At 44.0% G+C, this 19,512-nt stretch overlaps 1 protein-coding gene across 2 annotated transcripts in view; it reads right to left on the bottom strand.

The window, feature by feature from the left end:
* EDA (ectodysplasin A) overlaps positions 1-19,512 on the bottom strand; it is an 84,473-nt gene that overhangs the window by 14,212 nt on the left and 50,749 nt on the right. For both annotated transcript variants that reach the window (XM_069985838.1, XM_069985839.1), the window contains exon 3: positions 8,744-8,773. In XM_069985838.1, coding sequence (XP_069841939.1) covers positions 8,744-8,773 — 30 coding nt within the window. The remainder of the gene's footprint in view (positions 1-8,743; positions 8,774-19,512) is intronic.

Here is a 19,512-nt window from a genome sequence, read left to right as displayed (position 1 = left end):
AGGAAAGGGTTAACCAAGGTTAACACTTTCCTAATATACTTACCTGTTGTTTTTTGGCCCCCCAAGGAGATCTCCGGTCCGGTCACGTGATCTTGCAGCTTGTGGCTCGGATCCTCTTCGCCTTCCGGTTCGGTGACGTCCCCCAGCCGGCGTCGCTCTCCGTCTCATTAGCAGCAGAGCACTGAACCCTGACTGGCTTGGTAGCGTGCAGCCAATCAGGGTTCAGTGCTCTGCATCCCCACACGCTTCAGAGTGGGGGTCCCCTGAGGCTGCAGTAAATTATCAGGGGTCGTCGGGCTCAGTGCCGGTCACCAGTTACATGGGCCGGCACTGCACTACAGCAGGTGAATGCGGGGTCTGGCGTCAATCATCACTCCGCAGAACCCCCCCCCACACCTTGTCAGCGATGCCGACCGAGTCCCGGGAGGGGATGCGGCGGGCGGCATTACTTCATTCATAGCTACCAGACACCCGGCTGCCCGCCGCATCCCATTTCCCCCAGGACTCAGGGTCGGCATCGGTGGGGAAGTAATGAGTATCGGCTGTTGATCCCCCCCGGCCCCCCTCCCTGTGTCCCTGTCAGAGATCACTCACCCCCACCCCCGGAGCGTGCTGCTGGCCCCGATCTTTGCACTGGTCTCAGGCACCTGTACTCAGCTGACAGGCGCTGTGTAAATCTCTCCTGCCTCACTCACACAGAGCCTGTCAGCTACTGAGTACAGGTGCTTGAGACCAGTGCCGAGATCGGGGCCAGCTGCACGCTCCAGGGGTGGGGGTGAGTGATCTCTGACAGGGACACAGGGAGGAGGGGGGAAGTCCTGCAAAGTAATATGTATTTGCTGCTGATCCCCCCCGGCCCCCCCTCATTGTGTCCCTGTCAGAGATCGCTCACCCCCCTAGCGTGCTGCTGGCCCCGATCTCGGCACTGGTCTCAGGCACCTGTACTCAGCTGACAGGCTCTGTGTGAGTGAGGCAGGAGAGATTTCTGTCTTGCCCCGCACACAGCGCCTGTCAGCTGAGTACAGGTGCCTGAGACCAGTGCCGAGATCAGGGCCAGCAGCACGCTCCGGGGGTGAGCGATCTCTGACAGGGACACAGGGAGGGAGGGGAGGAGGGGGGGCCCGATGGGGATCAGCAGCCGATACACATTACTTCCCCACCGATGCCGACCCTGAGTCCCTGGGGGGAGGGGATGCGGCGGGCAGCCGGGTGTCTGGTAGCTATGAATGAAGTAATGCCGCCCGCCGCATCCCCTCCCGGGACTCGGTCGGCATCGCTGACAAGGTGTGTGTGTCTGTGTGTGTGTGGGGGGGGTTCTGCGGAGTGATGATTGACGCCAGACCCCGCATTCACCTGCTGTAGTGCAGTGCCGGCCCATGTAACTGGTGACCGGCACTGAGCCCGACGACCCCTGATAATTTACTGCAGCCTCAGGGGACCCCCACTCTGAAGCGTGTGGGGATGCAGAGCACTGAACCCTGATTGGCTGCACGCTACCAAGCCAGTCAGGGTTCAGTGCTCTGCTGCTAATGAGACGGAGAGAGACGCCGGCTGGGTGACGTCACCGAACCGGAAGGCGAAGAGGATCCGAGCCACAAGCTGCAAGATCACGTGACCGGACCGGAGATCTCCTTGGGGGGCCAAAAAACAACAGGTAAGTATATTAGGAAAGGGTTAACCTTGGTTAACCCTTTCCTTTGCTAAATTATTGATTTTCCCTGGAATACCCCTTTAACAGATTTTGTTTTATGTAGCATCTTTACAGTGATGACACAGTCTACCTATTAAACTGCTTAAAAGTGTTATTGTCATTTGTAGTAACTTTTCACATGCAATCAGGCATGTCAGAAGTTACTGACCTGCTTTGACCCTGAGATAAAAAGAGTCAGAGATGGTGAATTTTTGCCACCTAAACATTCACACGTCCGCAAAATACTGTGCATGCATACTGTAAATACTGTCCATGTCCATTTTTGCGCCATGATCTGTACTTTCTATCGGTACCTTGATTGCATACATCAGACTTTTTGATTGCTTTTTATTACAATTTTTCTGGATTTGATGCGACCAAAAATGCGCAGTTTTGCACTTTGGCAGGTTTTTGCTCTTACACCATTTACCGTGCAAGATCAGGAATGTGATAATTTAATAGTTCGGCTGATTACGCACACGGCGATACCAAATATGTTTGTTTGTTTATTTTTATTTATAAAATGGGAAAAGGGGGTGATTTAAATTTTTATTAGGGGAGGTTTTTTTTTTTTATTAATGAAAAAACTTTATTTTTTCACACAGTAATTAGAAGTCCCCTGGGGGACTTCTATATACACAGCATTGATCTCCCATTGAGATCAATGCTGCGTATATAATAGAGCACCGATCCATTAGATCGGTGTTCTATTTGTCTGGTCTGCTGCAGACCAGATCAATAGAATGCCAAGCCGGAATCTGCGTCATTCCGACGCAGAGGCCCGGCCGAGTAAGTTAAACGGATCGCCCCTCTGCGATCGCATTGCAGGTGGTGATTTGCCCACTAGACACAAGGGATGGGGGAGAAATAGCCATTTAGATGCAGCTGTCAGCTAATAATAGCACCCGGGATTGCGGCACTTCAGAACGGGGTCACCACACGGCCCGGCTCTGAACTCCCCTGCCTGACTTGCTCGGGAGCAGGTGTAGATTTGTATCCTGATATGTGGCGTAAATCACAATAAATCAAGGCACCTCCTCTCTGCCTTGACCCCCCTTCCCTGCCCATCAGGCGGGCAGAGGATAAGGCTGGTGGCAAACCTGACTCTTATCCATCACGTACACCAGGGGTGCATATTGATAAATGTCCCCCATAGTGCTGCTTAAGAAATACAGTAGTACAATAAATGTTATTAAAGTATTCAGAAGAAGAAAAAAAAATTCCCTAACAAAACATCTTATGAAAATAAAACAAAGTAAACTACACATAATTGTTATCCCATTTCTGTAATGACCAGTACTATAAAATTGACACTTTTATCCTACACATTAAACACTTTAAATAACTAAATCTAAATAATATTCACAATTCCATTTGGGTTCATCTGCCCTTAAAATGCTGCACCCTTCGTGTCTAAATGAGGAAAACTAAAAAGCTTTAAGAGCCCTTTACAGCTGATTCTTATAAAGTTACTATGGAATCTGACTTTAATTTTATGCAGCTAGGCTCCAGTTTTGCAATTGGCTTATAGACTCCTTTACAAATGGGATACATACAACATAGAGAGCTGGAAGCCTTTTCACATGAAGGGTGAGGGGAAACTTTTGGAAAGTGGCTATGATTCAAGCGAGAAATTACCCCCAATATCATTAAACTAGCTAATTGCTTTTTAAGCAGTTTGCTAGAATTTGTTGTAAAATCTAGCTACAATTAAAATGACTAGATGAATTCTCCACAATGTGACAAACACCTCTTAAGTGTGTGATGCAGGGTAACGGATAACATGGAATAAAAAATAATTATTATAAAAACAAAATTTATATAAACACATTTAAAAATATACTATATATATATATATATATATATATATATATATATATATATATATATCACATAAAAAGGCGATGTGTGGTGTGCACAGGGACTTATTCACTGTATAAGTTCTTGGGCAACACATGATAAATGTGGGGTCAGGATAGTTACTTAGTGTTGAGCGAGCATTGAAATGTTCGAGTGTTCTCTACTCGAGTTGAGTATTTTTGAATGCTTGAGTGCCCAACTCGAATAACAAACCCCATGGTAATCGATGGGATACTTGACCATTTAAACAGGTGTCCCCTTGTTCAGCAGAGCGGAGGGTGCCTGGTTAATTGATGACATTTTTGTACATTTTGTCCCTGAAGGGATGGTTAAATGAAAAATTAGAACAAAAAAATGTAATCGATTTCTGCAAGAAACATTTGAACTCTAGCAATTGCTGTCATCCAGTCAAAGTTCTAATGTGTTCTGCAGAGATTTTATAAAACATTTTTTGTTCTAATTTTTGTATATTTTAGGGTCACTTTAAAAAAAAAACAAAAAAAAAAAAAAACACTTCATTTTGGTACTGGGGCCTCCTTTTTTATGGTGAAAGTCCAAACAAAATTTAAAAATATTGTACAATCTTCCTTTCATTTGTGTCCTAAACTTTGTTTAACCAGAGACTGCTGCAGCAGAAACGATTGTGTATCCCCTTTGACCCACGTCGATAGGCCCCTCACTAGCCAGCCAACACCCTGCTTTGCACTGAAGAGATGCAACAACCCTGAAACAGGTGTCTACAGCTGGGCAGTCTTTTTGAACTGGCATACATCTGCAGCCATTGTTCTACGATTCCTAGATGGAGTGAAACACTGATTTGAAGGGTCACCACTTCTTCTAAGTGGTGTGAGAGCTACTTTTCATATCCTTTCTTCTGTGTAGTTTATAGTCATTTTTATGAAAACTGCCTCCTTAGGTTTTTACTGCTATTGTTTAACTGGTATAGGATTTTACTCCTATTCTTCTCAATATACACTTAATGGGTTATTTTACTTGCTCAGTAGAATGGAGCTGATCTTGGTCCTGAAAGCTAATCAGAGGAAATCTTAGGCTTCAGAGGTGAGGTAAATTCTTACATATGGGTATCCTTGACATGGTAATTTTATTAATAAATCCCCCCACCCCCAAGGCAGGGCTTAGGGCCAATGAGTGAGGTGTATGTAACAAAACAGAAACACACTTAAGCTTGCTCCATTTATGGTCAGCATAATTCATTAACTAATAAAGAACCTGGGCTCAAAACTATTCATGTGTAGGTGTAGACTCTTCAACCCAACTTTTAGCTTTCTAGGATGCAGCAAATGAAAGATGATCGTTTCTGGACTTTTCTGGTAGGTTCACATTTACATTGGAGCTCTGTTTGGGGGCTGCAAACAGTATTTTTATGGCTGAAATCCTGCTAAATAAATGTGCACCAGATAGGAACCCTAAAGACACCATAAAAATCAAAGGGATTTCTTTTTACTTAGGCCCCTATTACACCAACAGATATCTGACAGATTTTTGCAGCCAAAGCCAGGAAAGGCTTATAAACCGAGAACAGGCCATAACTAGATTTCTCCGCTTTTCAAATGCATTCCTGGCCTTGGCCGTAAAAATCTGTCAGATATCTGTTGGTGTAATAGACCCTTACATATTATAGATTTGAATAAAGGGGTTTCAAATGATACCCAGATGTACATAGGAAAGTGATCATTGAAACAAATAAATGCCCTATAAATAACATACTAAGAGACAAAACGATTCAAGAATGCATTTCAGTATCAGTATATTCACCCCTGAACTCAGTTTAAGAGCTTAATTATAAGTGTAAAATTGACAAAAAAAAATGGCAAAATATACTTCTTCACGTACAACTTCTCAGTTACGGCCTGTGATATATAGCCAGTATAACAGTCTATAAACATAAACATACACTTGACAGAGCCAATTATTCTGATAATAATGGAGAGAGGATTTTCTTCCAGATCTTCATTCCAATAGCCACAGCTTATTTTCTGAAAATTGAAAGGCTATCCAGGTAGCAAAAACAATATTCTAAACGATCCCCCAATACCACCATGTATACCCTATCTTGCACCCTTTTTTTCCCTCATCTTTACCCGCTCTGGATGTCTAAAATTCATTTCTCTATGTCCACTCTGACACCACTCAGCTCCCTCTTCTACCCTCCCTTTGTACACACAGGTGATCTCTCTGGGGGCCAGGTTAATGGTGTGTTTACACAAGAGATATTTATCTGTCAATTTTTTTAAGCCAAAGCCAGGAATGGATTTGAAATCTGGAGAAATCTCAGTCTCTTATGACCTGTTCTCTGTATAGTCTGTTCCTGGCTTTGGCTTTAAATATCTGTCAGAAAAATCTCTGTGTAAACGCACCCTAAGGCTACGTTCACACAGAGCAAAAAAGGGCGGATTACGCAAGGAAATATTTCCGCCTGAAATCAACTGACGCTGAATTCCAAGCAGAATGTAAGCAGAATCCCTGCATATTCTGCTAGGAAAGTCTTCAGCTCGTAATCAGCTCTTGACAAATTCAGCGCGGAATACTCAAGTAATCCGCGCTGAATCCGCATGCATTCAGCGCTGAAATTCAGTGAGTATTTGGCGAGTAAACTAGACTATACCAGAATATATACTAGAATCCTCCTCCCCCCCTTTTTTCCCCATTTCCGCTTGTATTACGCTTGTATTCCGCGCTGAATACGCGCGCATTCCGCCCTGAGGGTACAAACCCACACACCGTATACACAGCAGATACGCAACAAATACACAGCAAATACGCAACAGATTTGTTGGTACAGATTTGATGCTGTGTTCAGTTATTTAGATCTAATCTGCTGCATATTTGCTGCGTGTTTGCTGCATATCGCAGCAGTAAATACGCTGCTTATACGGTGTGTGGGTTTATACCCTGAAACTGAAAATCAGAGCCCCATTGGTTTGTATAGGCTTCCGCTAGCGGAAGAATGAACATGTTCATTCTTCTGGCGGAAAGCAGATTAGTTCAGTGCGGAAATTCTACTGTGTGAACTGCAGAGCAGAATTTCCATTCAACACAATGGAAATTAGCTCTGCACCTATTTTAACGGCTGAAATTTCAGCGCTGATTCATAGCTACACCATGCACGCTTAATCTCTGCTACATGAGCAGCTAGTATGATACACACTGGATTGATGTGATGCAAAATCAGTGGAAAAAAAAATAGACCTGTGTTTACTGTGCAATAGTAATAACAGCAGTGGGCAGGAAAGAAAGCGAAGGTGGTGAGTATGCAAACAGACCAATTAGGGAGATGCATGATGGGAAATGCAGTTTTCTATCTTGGATATAGATCGGCTTTTAGAAAAAGCTATAACTCAGGAATGGCAGCAGCTAGAAAGATGGAAGACGGCTCAAAATACTCAAGCTAGTATTTCCTTTTTTTTAGCTTCTAGGTGCATAACCTCTTCAAGTATTGCTTAAAGTTGTAGCGCACTTTATAGTAAAATTGTTCAGCGTGCAGCATTAGTAAGGGCCCTATTACACAGAGCGATAATCGTCTGAATCATCCTGATTTGGAAGATACTCGTTCCGTGTAATTGAGACAATAATCAGCCGATCAAACTATGATTGGCTGATCGTTTCTTTAGGCCCAGACCTAAAATCATCGGCTACCGACCTTGCATCGCTGACGATTGCCGAAACAGTAAACGCATAACCTGCCCACGCTCCCGGTGTTCTACTGCACTCTGTATGCGTCCCGGCACTGCAGCTTCAAAGCGGCCTGTCTGAGCAGCCAATCACTGGGCGGGACTGCTGCAGCCAGTGATTAGCTGCGCTGCCTGTCAGCTCAGACAGGACGTGAACAGAGTGCATGAGACGACCAGGAGAGTGGACAAGTAAAGTATTAACTGTCTAGGCAAGGGCTGCACGGACACTGCTAATAATGTCCATGCAGCCTTTGCTAAAAGATCATCGGGCCTTAAAATAGGATTAGTTAACGAGCGACAATCTAGCAGATCGGTGCTCATCTACAAATTGATCAGGCCTTTGTCGACCTGTGTAATAGGACCCTTAGTGTAGGCACTGTACTTACTGACAGCAATGTCCCACGAAGTGCTGATATCAGGCTCTCCTGCTTCAGGCTGTGCGGTCCTGGTCTGTATGCAAAATGATGATTCTGTCCATAAGATGGCTGAGCATGGAGTAGCATGTGACCATGTTCCGCTCTCAGTGTTCTCTATAGGCATATACAGGCTCAGTGGTGGACAGAATTACTGCAGAACAGCACCGCCTGAAGGAGGGGAGTCTGATTTTAATTCTACAAAAGTAGTCTATTTCTCAAATGTACTAAGTTCTAACGTGGTCTCAAGACAACAGATTTACTAACAAAATTCTGCATCTCTATTGTATTTAATACATCTTTTAAGGTAGGGTCTTAGGCTGCATTCACACTTTCAGCGTTTTTCCTGGTCCGTGCTTCTGGTCTGCTAGCTACCTCCGTGACCATTGCAAAACCGTCCGTTGTGTCATCCTTTTTGCATCCGTGTCCGTGTTTTTCATGGATCTGTTTAAAGCATTTTAAATTACATTGATTACATCACATCATTTTTTTTCACGGATAAACACGGATGTCACATTTGTGTACATCCGTGAAAAGCGCAGATCTCATTGATTTCTATGTAGAAGCCTTTTCGTGCATCCGTTCCGAGTAATGACATGTCCTATGTTTTAACGTCACGGATCATGGATTTCACGGAAGGCGTAAATGCAGCCTTAAAAGGATTGTCTAGGAACAGAAAAATATGGCTTTCTTCCAAAAACCATCTTCAGCCTCATTCACTTGAATTTAAAAGGGTTATCCATGCTTGAAAAACATGGCTGCTATCTTCCTGAGACAGAACAACTTTTGTCCTCAGTTTGGGTGTAGATTTTTTTAAATCTGACCTGTCTAACCTAAAGCAGTTATGGGTCTGTGATGGTTTAACACAATAAATGGAGGAGTTCTTATTACTGTTTTGGAAGCCCCCTAACCCAGACCTGCAGATATCTGTTTGGGTTGCATGATATTAAGTAAAAGAAAACAAAAAACATAAAATGTACCTGAAGTGTCACAAAGTCAACAGCACTTTGTCCTGGGTGAATAATTCTACACAAGATATATCTAAATAATTTTTGTTTACTATGTAGTCCTAAAACATGTACACTTACCCTTCTTCTTGTTTCGGCCCGAACTTGGACCTAAAAAGAAAAAAATAAATAAATAAAAACAGTCACAGAAACATCCAATACTTGTAGCCATGACCTTTGGGTTATACATTTTGGGTGAATAAAGGGGGGTGGGGTATTCTAAAAAGTATTCCCTATTTATATGGACTGAAACCTTCACATCCCTATCCACAGCACCACCAAGGACAGGAGGCTTCTACATGCATGCATCTACAACCCACTGTTAGGTGCATAACATGGACTTCCCTTTACAATGGTACCAGTCAAGGTATATATATTAGACTGCAACTGAACAGACATTTCTCCCACAACATGATGGTGGGCTTACACTGCTCACTGGAGGGAGGAGAGGCTAAGGGAACTGAAAGTGTTAACAAGCAGACAGACTATAGCTTAGCATAGGAAAAGAACCAGAGATTGAGTTTTAAAGGAAGGGCTGGATGATTTTGACCTACTGGCTGGCAAATACACTGACGGGCAGCTGTACTTGCTGTATCGCTGTGTCCCACAGCCTCTGCACAGTGAGGGGTAATAGCAACCACTGCTGCCTCTGCAAAGGCTGCTGGACACCACAATCATGTCAGCAGCCTTCCCCCACCTGTATACTGTATATAAGAATATACAGTACACTGGGAAAAACAACCCTTCTGTTTTGTATAGCGATAGGGCTAGAACAGAACAGAGCCCGAGATTCGAGCCCTGCAGTTTGTGTAGGGGAACTGCAGGGCTTAGAGCATTGGTGGCAGCAGAGGGGGCCGTGTCACCCCTTGATAGAAGTACATATGTATTTAAAAAACATACTTTGTATAATAAAAAAAAAAAAAAAAAGTTAAGTAAGAAAACTTTTATTAAAGCAATATATAAAAGACAATTTTTTTTGTCTCTGGAGTACCCCCTATACAGTCTTTGTGGTTTTTGCTATGTGACTTGTATTTTTGGGATAGATCCCCTCTTTAAGCCTAAAAATATTCCCCTGGCAGCTTGGTACCTCATTTTTGGCTGCTGTCCTTTTTTTCTGTTGACCCTTCATTTTCTATGCTGTTTGTCTACTGAGCACATTTGCATATTTGCTCTTAATTACACTGGGGGAATTTCTCGGCCCCTACTGAGCACCCTCTCGTCTCACCTGCTGCCTCCTTTACGGACGCCTTCCCTATGCATATTCACGTATGAGACAAAAGGGACGTCATGGCACTGCTAGGGGGGGTTCTCAGAGGGGTCACACTGTCGCCCCACTCTAAACTACACCACTCCTGGCTGCTAAGGGCAGCCAGGGACAGTGGCTATTAGGTGATGCGGGCCTATTGCAGAGTCTGGCTAATTAACCATTTAAACGTCACTGTCAGAAGTGATAACAGCATTTAATGGCTTTTATACGGCATCCACAGTGGTCTTATGGCAGGACTGCCACCCCTGTGATGCGTTCCATGCCTCTGGCCGGGCCTCAGCCAAACTGGGAGGCTGATCCCGACTCGGCAATCCTTCACTATAAGCCCCAGCAGTTCATAGTAATTGAACATCGATCTCATGATCACTAGTTTTTATTAAAGGGGAACTCCAGGTAGAGGTTAAAAAAAAAAAAAGAAACTTTTGCAGAAGCATAAAGCATTACTTACCTATCTATTCCAGTTTTGAAACTACCAAAAATCCATTTGTTTTGGGGGGGTTTTGTTCGGTTTTGTGTTTCTGCACTTCCTGGTTTATCAGTTGTACACAGTACTACAGGTTCCAGAATGCAATGCTTTCCCTCAGCTGTTCATCACAGTCCTCCATCCTGCCCAAATCTGTTTCAGAACATCTAGGCTGTGTTCACACACTGCACTTTCATTGTGTTACTGAATTATTTGCAGTAATTTATGATTTCATTGTGGTCCCACCCACACAGCACGCTGTATTCTCTACTTGTAACACCACACAGCACGCTGTATTCTCTACCTGTAACAACACACAGCACGCTGTATTCTCTACCTGTAACACCACACAGCACGCTGTATTCTCTACCTGTAACACCACACAGCACGCTGTATCCTCTACCTGTAACGCTGATATTGGAATAAATTAAAAATCTTTTAGAATTTTTTTTTCTTTTCATTTCCACGCACATATTATGATCAAACATCTTTTATCTTTGAAGTTAAGCCCCACAATAGGGCTCTGATCCTCTCTGCCGTTTAGCATCATTTACTTGTGCTACTGCATCATGCCCTAATTTCACTGCAGACTTCTGCACAATTAGAGAAATTAGTGCAACATCTGCTTCTGGCTGGTCAGAGATGGTGAATCACTCAGGGGATTGGGTGATCCAGCCAAGCCTCCTGGGACATTACACCCTGCTCCCTCTCTGCATCATCAGCCTGATCTCAGCAAACACAATGTGAGACAGAGGCATGGAAGATTTTTCTCCTGGGGGGGGGGGGGAGCAGAAGAAGCAGGAGACAATGTGGATTTGCACAGAGGCCATTTTTTTCACTTCCTGGATTTCTATCAGCTACCAGTATGGCAGAACGGTAAAGATACGGTAATACATTGTATAGACATATATTTAACCTTTATTGTACTTTTAATAAAAAACAAGTTTTTCTTATCCGGAGTTCCCCTTTAATATCATATTGGTGTAAGAGAAACATTTTGATCGCTTTTAAATTTTTTTTTTAAGTGTAATTAAAAAAAAAAAAAAAAGAAACACAGCAATACTGGTGTTTTTTTTTCCTTTTACGCTGTTATGTTATATTTTAATAGATCGGCCGCATGCTACGATATATAAAATGTTAATTTATTTGACATATTTTTATTTTTATAATGGGCAAGGAGGTATATTAAACTTTTATTGGGAGGGGGGTTTATAAGGGTTTTTTTTAACACTTTTTTTATTGCACTTTTTTTAACATTTGTTTTCACTGTAAATCATGCAATCATTAGATTGCATGTACCAATCTATTCTATGCTATGCCATAGCATAGCATAGATCAATGTTATCGGCGACCTGTACATAGAGCCTGCCTGAGAACAGACTCTATACATGGAACGCCGATCTGACAGGACAGAAGTAAGTGACTTTCCCCTGCCAGTCGGTACAAGCAATCGAGACCCCCGCAACATGGCTGCAGGGGTCCCGATGACTCAGTGACAGGAGCTTTTCCTGTCACTGAGTACCTTAAAGCCGTGATTGCTATAGATCACAGCATATAAGGTGTTAATGAAAGGTAGCTATGGGATAATAATTTGAAAGGGCCTGCCGGTGGGGCCCCCCCCATGCGGCAATCCACCCCGGCCTGCCCCCTAATGATTATCAATAGAGAGGTAGGCTGGATCTGTACTCTGGGGCGGTAGCCCTGTCCCTAGTGTTCCTAACGGCTCATGGTAACAGCGCAGAGGATTAGGATAAAAGACATACCTTCATCCTCTGAGCCCCATGCACATCTAACCTGCTGATTCCCCTTGAAAGCCTAACAGATCATTGGGCTCTGCAGTACTATCTGAATTAACTGCCTGGGCTTTGCCATGTGATTAGTATTAAACAAACACCTTAGATTAAGCCTGGTAAAGCTGATCACAAGAGAAAGCCCAGAAAGTCAATTAGAAAATGAATAAAACTGCGAAGATATAAACACAGTTGCCTTGGGCAAACACAGGATGACTCACACACACTGACAGCAAGATATAGTCCAAAAAATTAGTAGAGATAATGGCCTTGCACAAGTAACACCAAAATAAAGCAAAAGAATTCCCCCCCCACCCATACCTTGGCCTATAACTATGACAGGGGCACATCCTCTATGTCCGGAGGAAAGAAGGTTTCACAATTAAGGTGACCATACACCCTAGATTTATGTTGGCTAATTCAATTTGGTTGTCAGCTAAGACAAAAATAAGCAGCAGCCAGCGAGCTATTAATTGCTACTTACCCCTTCTCATAGAGAACACAGAGAACGTATATGTGTATGGGGAGGACGGTGACTATAATCGTTCGTAAGGTTATTGAAGATGTATGGGGGCCTTCACTATTAGAGCAAAGAGACTATGGAACCCTCTACCAAATGATGTCCTGAATAGTTTTTGTTTTTATAAAAATGTTGTTATTGTAATCTATTGTTATTTTTAAGATTTGTTTCGTCTTTTAATTCTTTCAACACATAACCAGTTGCTTAAAAGTTTACATACACATGGTGAGTACATATTAGGACTGGCTTTGAATTGTTTAACTTGGGTCAAACTTTTTGGGCAACCTTCTCACAATAAAGGTCATACAGATTTAAGTGAGATCGGTACTCATTTGTGGTGTCCTTACACAGTACGAGAAATCTAGTGGCTGGGCTGCAAAAACAATCCATATATCATTTGTGCAGCCACAGAAATTGACAGCACAGACAGACATATCCATGCTGTCAGTTGCAATATTACACAGCAATACATACCTACTGCTGCGATCAAGCATCCTGTTCCTCCGACTCTCCCTTCCTGCCTTTGTCTTCAGGCCCCGCCTTCTCCAGAATGATTGAGAGCTGGAGAAGGCAGGGCCTGAAAAAACAGCAGCTAGCAACAGAGCCAGAGAATAGCGGTATGTATTGCTCTGAGATATGGAAACTGACAGTACGCATGTGGCCACTTTACACAGCTCAGCCGAGGATCGGGCTTTTACACAGGTTAATTATTGGCCAAAGAAGCCTTTCTTGCACCACTCTTGGCCGATAACCGGCCGGTTTAACCTCTTAAGGATCCATGACGTACCGGTGCGTCATGGATCACTGTCACTTAAGGAGCCATGACGTACTGGTACGCGGGTCCTTTAAGAGGGCGCCGTGGACTGGCCGCATGCGATCGGGAGAGATGGCCTGCAGAAATACACTGCAGGCCATCTCTCCCTGTCGGCATGGGGGGTTGTTAACCCCCCCCCCCCCATGCCGACGATCGCCGCTATTGGCTTATCAGTTCAGATCAGCCAATAGCGGCGATCGGAACCTTTCCGGGCCATCGGTGACCCGATGACCCGGAAAAAAAATGGCGGTCGGTGCTGTCCGAGGACGGCACCGACCGCCATTACTGTAAAAAGTAATAGTGGACACGGTGCCACCGGCCCGATCGCCGTGAACGTTTACGGCGATCAAAGTCCCCAAAAGTTATAAATACCTGCTACCTAGCTGAGGGGTCCAGAGCAGGTATTTGTACATTACTCAGCTGTCCCAGGGTCCTGATCGGCGTCTTCCGGGTTCGCGGCGTCCTCGTCTTTTGGTCGGGTCTTCGGCTCCTTTCGTGACGTCCCGTTCGGCTTTTTTCGGCTATTTTCGGCTCCAGCGTCGTCTTTTTTCAGATCTTGCGCTCTGCTGCCCCCTAGCGGCTGATAAGTGTAATACATGTATCAGCCACTATAGGGATGTTCAGTATGTAATAAAGGTTTGTTTGTTTTTTTTTCCCCCCAATTTTTTTTTTCTATTTTCCGCACCCTATCGCCGCTGAGTGTTGATCAGCATCGCACGAAAGTGCGCTGCTAATCAGCAACTCCTCCTTTTTGGCGTAGGGTGTTTTTTTTCTATATCCTACTGCCACGGTCTGCTGATAAGTGCCGCACTTATCAGCAACACCATTTTTGGCTTATGTTTTTTTTTTTTATACTTACTGTAAAAAAAAACACGTAAAAAACACTACATTACACCACACTACACTACATTGAATAAAGTTTGACACTATACCACTACATACCCCATATACCAATCCCTATATAAAAGTGCCCCCCGGCGTGTTTTCGGTATCGGACGCATACGTTATTATTGCCTCCGACACCGAAACAGCCAGTGAGGATGATTCGGGGGGATCCTTCGTTCCGCCATTCATCCTCATCCTCCAATGACGTATCTGGGGGTAGCGTAGCGTACACTGCCCCCAAGACACGTCTTTTCCGCCAGTACCGTCCCAATAAGAGATGACAGTATGGCGTGAAATTCTACTAACTCTGTGAGAGTACCTCAGGGTACACTTACAGATTTAGGGTACGTGCATACTGTGGAATGGCAAAGGATAACCCTTTGTGCATTCCGCAGCTGGCAGTCGCTGGCGGACTGATGCAGGCGCTCGTCTCCACCCGTGTCATAGACTCCATCCTATGCACAGGCGGATTCCATCGTCCGTCCAAAGAATGAATACGTTGGACGGAGAGCGGAATCCGCCCGTGCATAGAATGGAGTCTATGACACGGACGGAGACGCGCGCCCGCATCAGTCCGCCGGTGGGTGCTAGTTGCGGAATGCACAATGGGTTATCCTTCGCCATTCCGCAGTGTGCAGGTACCATTACAGTGTATGAAGGAAGGGACACCTGAATCCTGCCCCCAGATGCCCCCCCATCCTCGGAGTTAGTGGGGAGATCGTTTGGGAACTGATCTTCCCACTGCTGGATAAAGGTTACCACCCGTACGGATAACTTTTATACCAGCACCCCCTCTTCCGGTCCCTCCCTGCCTGGGCTACTGTAGCTTGCGGCACGATCCGAAAATATCAGAAGCAGTAATAGAGCCCTAATATTTAGCAGCCATGGAGCGGACCCAGCGCTTCTGGATATGAAGGACCACGTATCGCACCAGGGCAACATTTTCCAGGTGACGTCCCGCACACAGGAGAACGGGAGACCCCAGAAGAAGTGCAGAGTGTGGCGTAACAGGGGGATCAGGAAGGACACCATTTTCCAGTGTGACACCTGTCCTGATCACCCCGGCCTCTGCATACTGGATCGCTTCAAGGCGTACCACACGTCATTGGGGTTCTACATTATCTAAATTCTGTCCCTTATTCCTATTTCAGGGGTCACGTTGATCCAGGGACTATTCTGATTGCCATTATGGAGTCGGGAAGGAATTTTTTCCCTGTGATGAGGCTACTGTTGTCTGCCTTACGAGGGTTTTTTGCCTTCCTCTGGATCAACACAGGTTGAATTTGATGGACACCTGTCATTTTCAACCTTATAAACTAATAATTGGCCTAATACCCCCAAATAAATTAGAATGGTCCCTTTTCCCCAGCTAAATAGGTATGGCCGCTATTCCCATTAGAGGATGCCATGATGCAATTACAAAGCCTCTGTGCGGCCAGGACAGTAGAAACCCCCCACAAGTGACCCCATTCTGGAAACTACACCCCATAAGGAATCTAACAAGGGGGGCAGCAGGTATATGGCCCCCTGGTGACGGCCACATTTGGAACGTGAAAATGAAAAAAATTTTATTTTTTATTTTCACGGCACATGTTCTACACATGTGCCCATCACCAGTGGGGTCCATATGCTCACTGTACCCCTCGTTAGATTCCTTATTGGGTGTAGTTTCCAGAATGGGGTCACTTGTGGGGGGTTTCTACTGTCCTGGCAGCACAAGAGTTTTGTAATTGCGACATGGCCTCCATCCTCCATTCCAGCCTCTAAATGGCGCTCTGTCCCTTTGGTGGCTTGTTCTGTGCCCATATGGCACATTATGTCCACATGTGGGGTATTTTTCGTACGCTTTAAGTTTATTTTCTTTTTTTAACCCCTTGTGGAAATGGAAAAAAATCAAGGCTAGACCAACATTTAGTGTAACTTTTTTTTTTTTTTTTTTTACTCTAAATCATTGATCTTGTCATGATTTTTTCATTTTCACAAGGGGCTAAAAGATAAAAAAAAAAAAAACACAATGTGTAGAGCAATTTCCCCTGAGTACGGAAATACCCCACGTGGACATAAAGCACCATGCGGGTGCAGGGTAAGCCTCCAAAGAAAAGGAGCGCCATTTGGTTTTTTGAGGCTGGATTTGGCAGGAATGGATTTCGAGGGGCCATGTTGCATTTAAAAGGCCCCTGTGTTGCCAAGACAGTTGAAACCCCCCACAAGTGACCCCATTATGGAAACTACACCCCTCAAGGAATGTAACAAGGGGTGTAGTGAGCATATTGACCCCACTGGTGATGGGCACAAATGTGGAACAATGTGGCGTGAAAATGAAATATTACATTTTTTACACTATAATGTTGGTTTAGCCTTGAATTTATCATTTTCACAAGGGGTTAAAAGAGAAAAAAAAACAAAATGTGTAGAGCAATTTCCCCTGAGTACGGAAATACCCCACGTGGACAAAGCACCATGCGGGTGCAGGGTAAGCCTCCAAAGAAAAGGAGCGCCATTTGGTTTTTTGAGGCTGGATTTGGCAGGAATGGATTTCGAGGGGCCATGTTGCATTTAAAAGGCCCCTGTGTTGCCAAGACAGTTGAAACCCCCCACAAGTGACCCCATTATGGAAACTACACCCCTCAAGGAATGTAACAAGGGGTGTAGTGAGCATATTGACCCCACTGGTGATGGGCACAAATGTGGAACAATGTGGCGTGAAAATGAAATATTACATTTTTTACACTATAATGTTGGTTTAGCCTTGAATTTATCATTTTCACAAGGGGTTAAAAGAGAAAAAAAAACAAAATGTGTAGAGCAATTTCCCTGAGTCCGTAAATACCCCACATGTGGACATAAAGCGCCATGTGGGCGCAGGGCAAGCCTCCAAAGAGAAGGAGCGCCATTTGGATTTTGGAGGTTGGATTTGGCTAGAATGGATGATGAACGCCATGTCGCATTTACAGAGCCCTCGTGCTGCCAAAACACTGGAAATCCCCCACAAGTGACCCCATTCTTGAAACTACACCCCACAAGGAACCTAACAAGGGGTGCAATGAGGATATGGACCCCTTGATGACGGCCACATTTGTGCCGTGAAAGTGAAAAAATGAAATTTTTCACTTTCACGTCACATTGTTCCACATTTGTGCCAGTCACCAGTGGGGTCCATATCCTCATTGCACCCCTTGTTAGATTCCTTGAGGGGTGTAGTTTCCAGAATGGGGTCCCTTGTGGGGGGGTTCCAGTGTTTTGGCAGCACAAGGGCTCTGTAAATGCGACGTGGCCCTTGAAATCCATTCCAGTGAAATCCAGCTTCCAAAAGCCAATTGGCGCTCCTTCCCTTTGGAGGCTCGTCCTGCGCCCGCTTGGCACTTTATGTCCACATGTGGGGTATTTCAGTACTCGGGAGAAACTGCGCTACATGTTTTCTGTTTTTTTTTTTTTTTCCTTTTATCCCTTTGTGAAAATGAAAAATTGAAGGCTAGAACAACGTTTTAGTGTAAAAAATACTTTTGTCTTTTTTCACGCCACATTGTTCGGAAAATCTGTGAAGCACCTGTGGGGTCCAAATGCTCACCGCACCCCTTGTTACATTCCTTGAGGGGTGTAGTTTTCTAAATGGTGTCCCTTTACGGGTGTTTTTTAGGTTTTGGCACCCCAGAGCCTCTGCCAACCTGAAGTGGTACAGTCAGAAATGACCAAATATAACGGAGCCATTGAAATTCACTAGGCGCTCCCTTATATCTGAGGCTTGTGGTTGCGTCAAATAGCGCAATAGGGCCACATATGGGGTATTTCTATAAACTGCAGAAACGGGGCAATAAATATTGGGGTGCATTTCTCTGGTAATAGGTTCATAATTATGAAAAATATTGGATTACAATAAAATCTCTGCACAGAAAATAAAAATTTTCAAATTTCTTACACACTAAGCTTTTATTTCTGTGACTCCCCTAAAGGATTAAAAAAACTTTCTGGATGTGCTTTTGCAGAGTTTGGGGGGTGCAGTTTCTGAAATGGGGTGCTTTGTGGGGCTAACACACAGTCCCCTCAAATACACTTCAAACCTGAACAGGTCCCTAAAAATATCTGATTTTAAAATTTTACTGAAAATTTGGAAATTTGCTGCTAATGTTTTACGCTTTCTATTGTCTAAAAAAAATGAAAGATAGTTTAATAAATGCCGCCAACATAAAGTAGACATGTTGCTAATGCTATTTAATATATAATTTATGTGGTATAACCATTTTCTGTATAAGCAGAAAAGTTTTAAAGTTGGAAAAATGCATTTTTTCACAATTTTTCACGCTATTTTGGTTTTTTTCATAAAGATTCGTTATTAGTATCGACTCCAATTTACTAGAAATGTGAAGTAAAATATGTCACGAGAAAACAATCTCAGAATCGTCCGGATAGGTAAAAGCATCCCAAAGTTATTAATGAATAAAGTGACACAGGTCACATTCATAAAATTTGCTCCGGTCCTTAAGGCCATTTCAGGCCCGGTCCTTAAGGGGTTAAAAAGGCCCTCAAAGGGGTATTGTACTAAAACATAACTTTTCATATGTTGCTGCCCATGGTGAGACTAAAAATTCATTTTATACTTATCTATTCAGTGTCCTTCTCCCAGTTCTCAGCTGCTGCCTTCTGCTAAAGATGCAAATATTTGAGTGTGATCTTTTCTCTCTCTCCCTCTCCTCCCCAATCTCTTCTGAGATGGCTGATGTAAACAAGTCCCTGGAAGGCTGTATTTGTATCTGCAACTGTAGCTTCCTTGTAATGCTGGGAGGTTTAATCTGAGGTCACGATACTGACAAACTAATTGTGATTAATCCTCCCGGCACTACAAAGTTGCAGATAGGGACCTGTTTACGTGAGCCGTCTCAAAAGGGAGGGGGAGGAGAGGGAGACAGAGAAAAGCTCACACACAGTTTTTTGTCCCTTCAGCAGAGAGCAAGCAGCTCATTACTGGGAGAATGAGACTGAATAGATAATAAAAGGTATGGGATAAATTTTTAGTCTCACCTTGGCCAGCAACACATCAAAAGTTATGTTTCAGAGGAATACCCCTTTAAGCTACAGGAATCCTGGTCTCTCCCCCCCCCAACAGAAAAGGTTTA

Source organism: Dendropsophus ebraccatus, chromosome 10, assembly GCF_027789765.1.
Source record: "Dendropsophus ebraccatus isolate aDenEbr1 chromosome 10, aDenEbr1.pat, whole genome shotgun sequence".
Taxonomy (NCBI): Eukaryota; Metazoa; Chordata; class Amphibia; order Anura; family Hylidae; genus Dendropsophus; species Dendropsophus ebraccatus.
The sequence above is the reverse complement of the archived record's forward strand: the minus strand, read 5'-3'. Positions and strand labels throughout refer to the sequence as shown.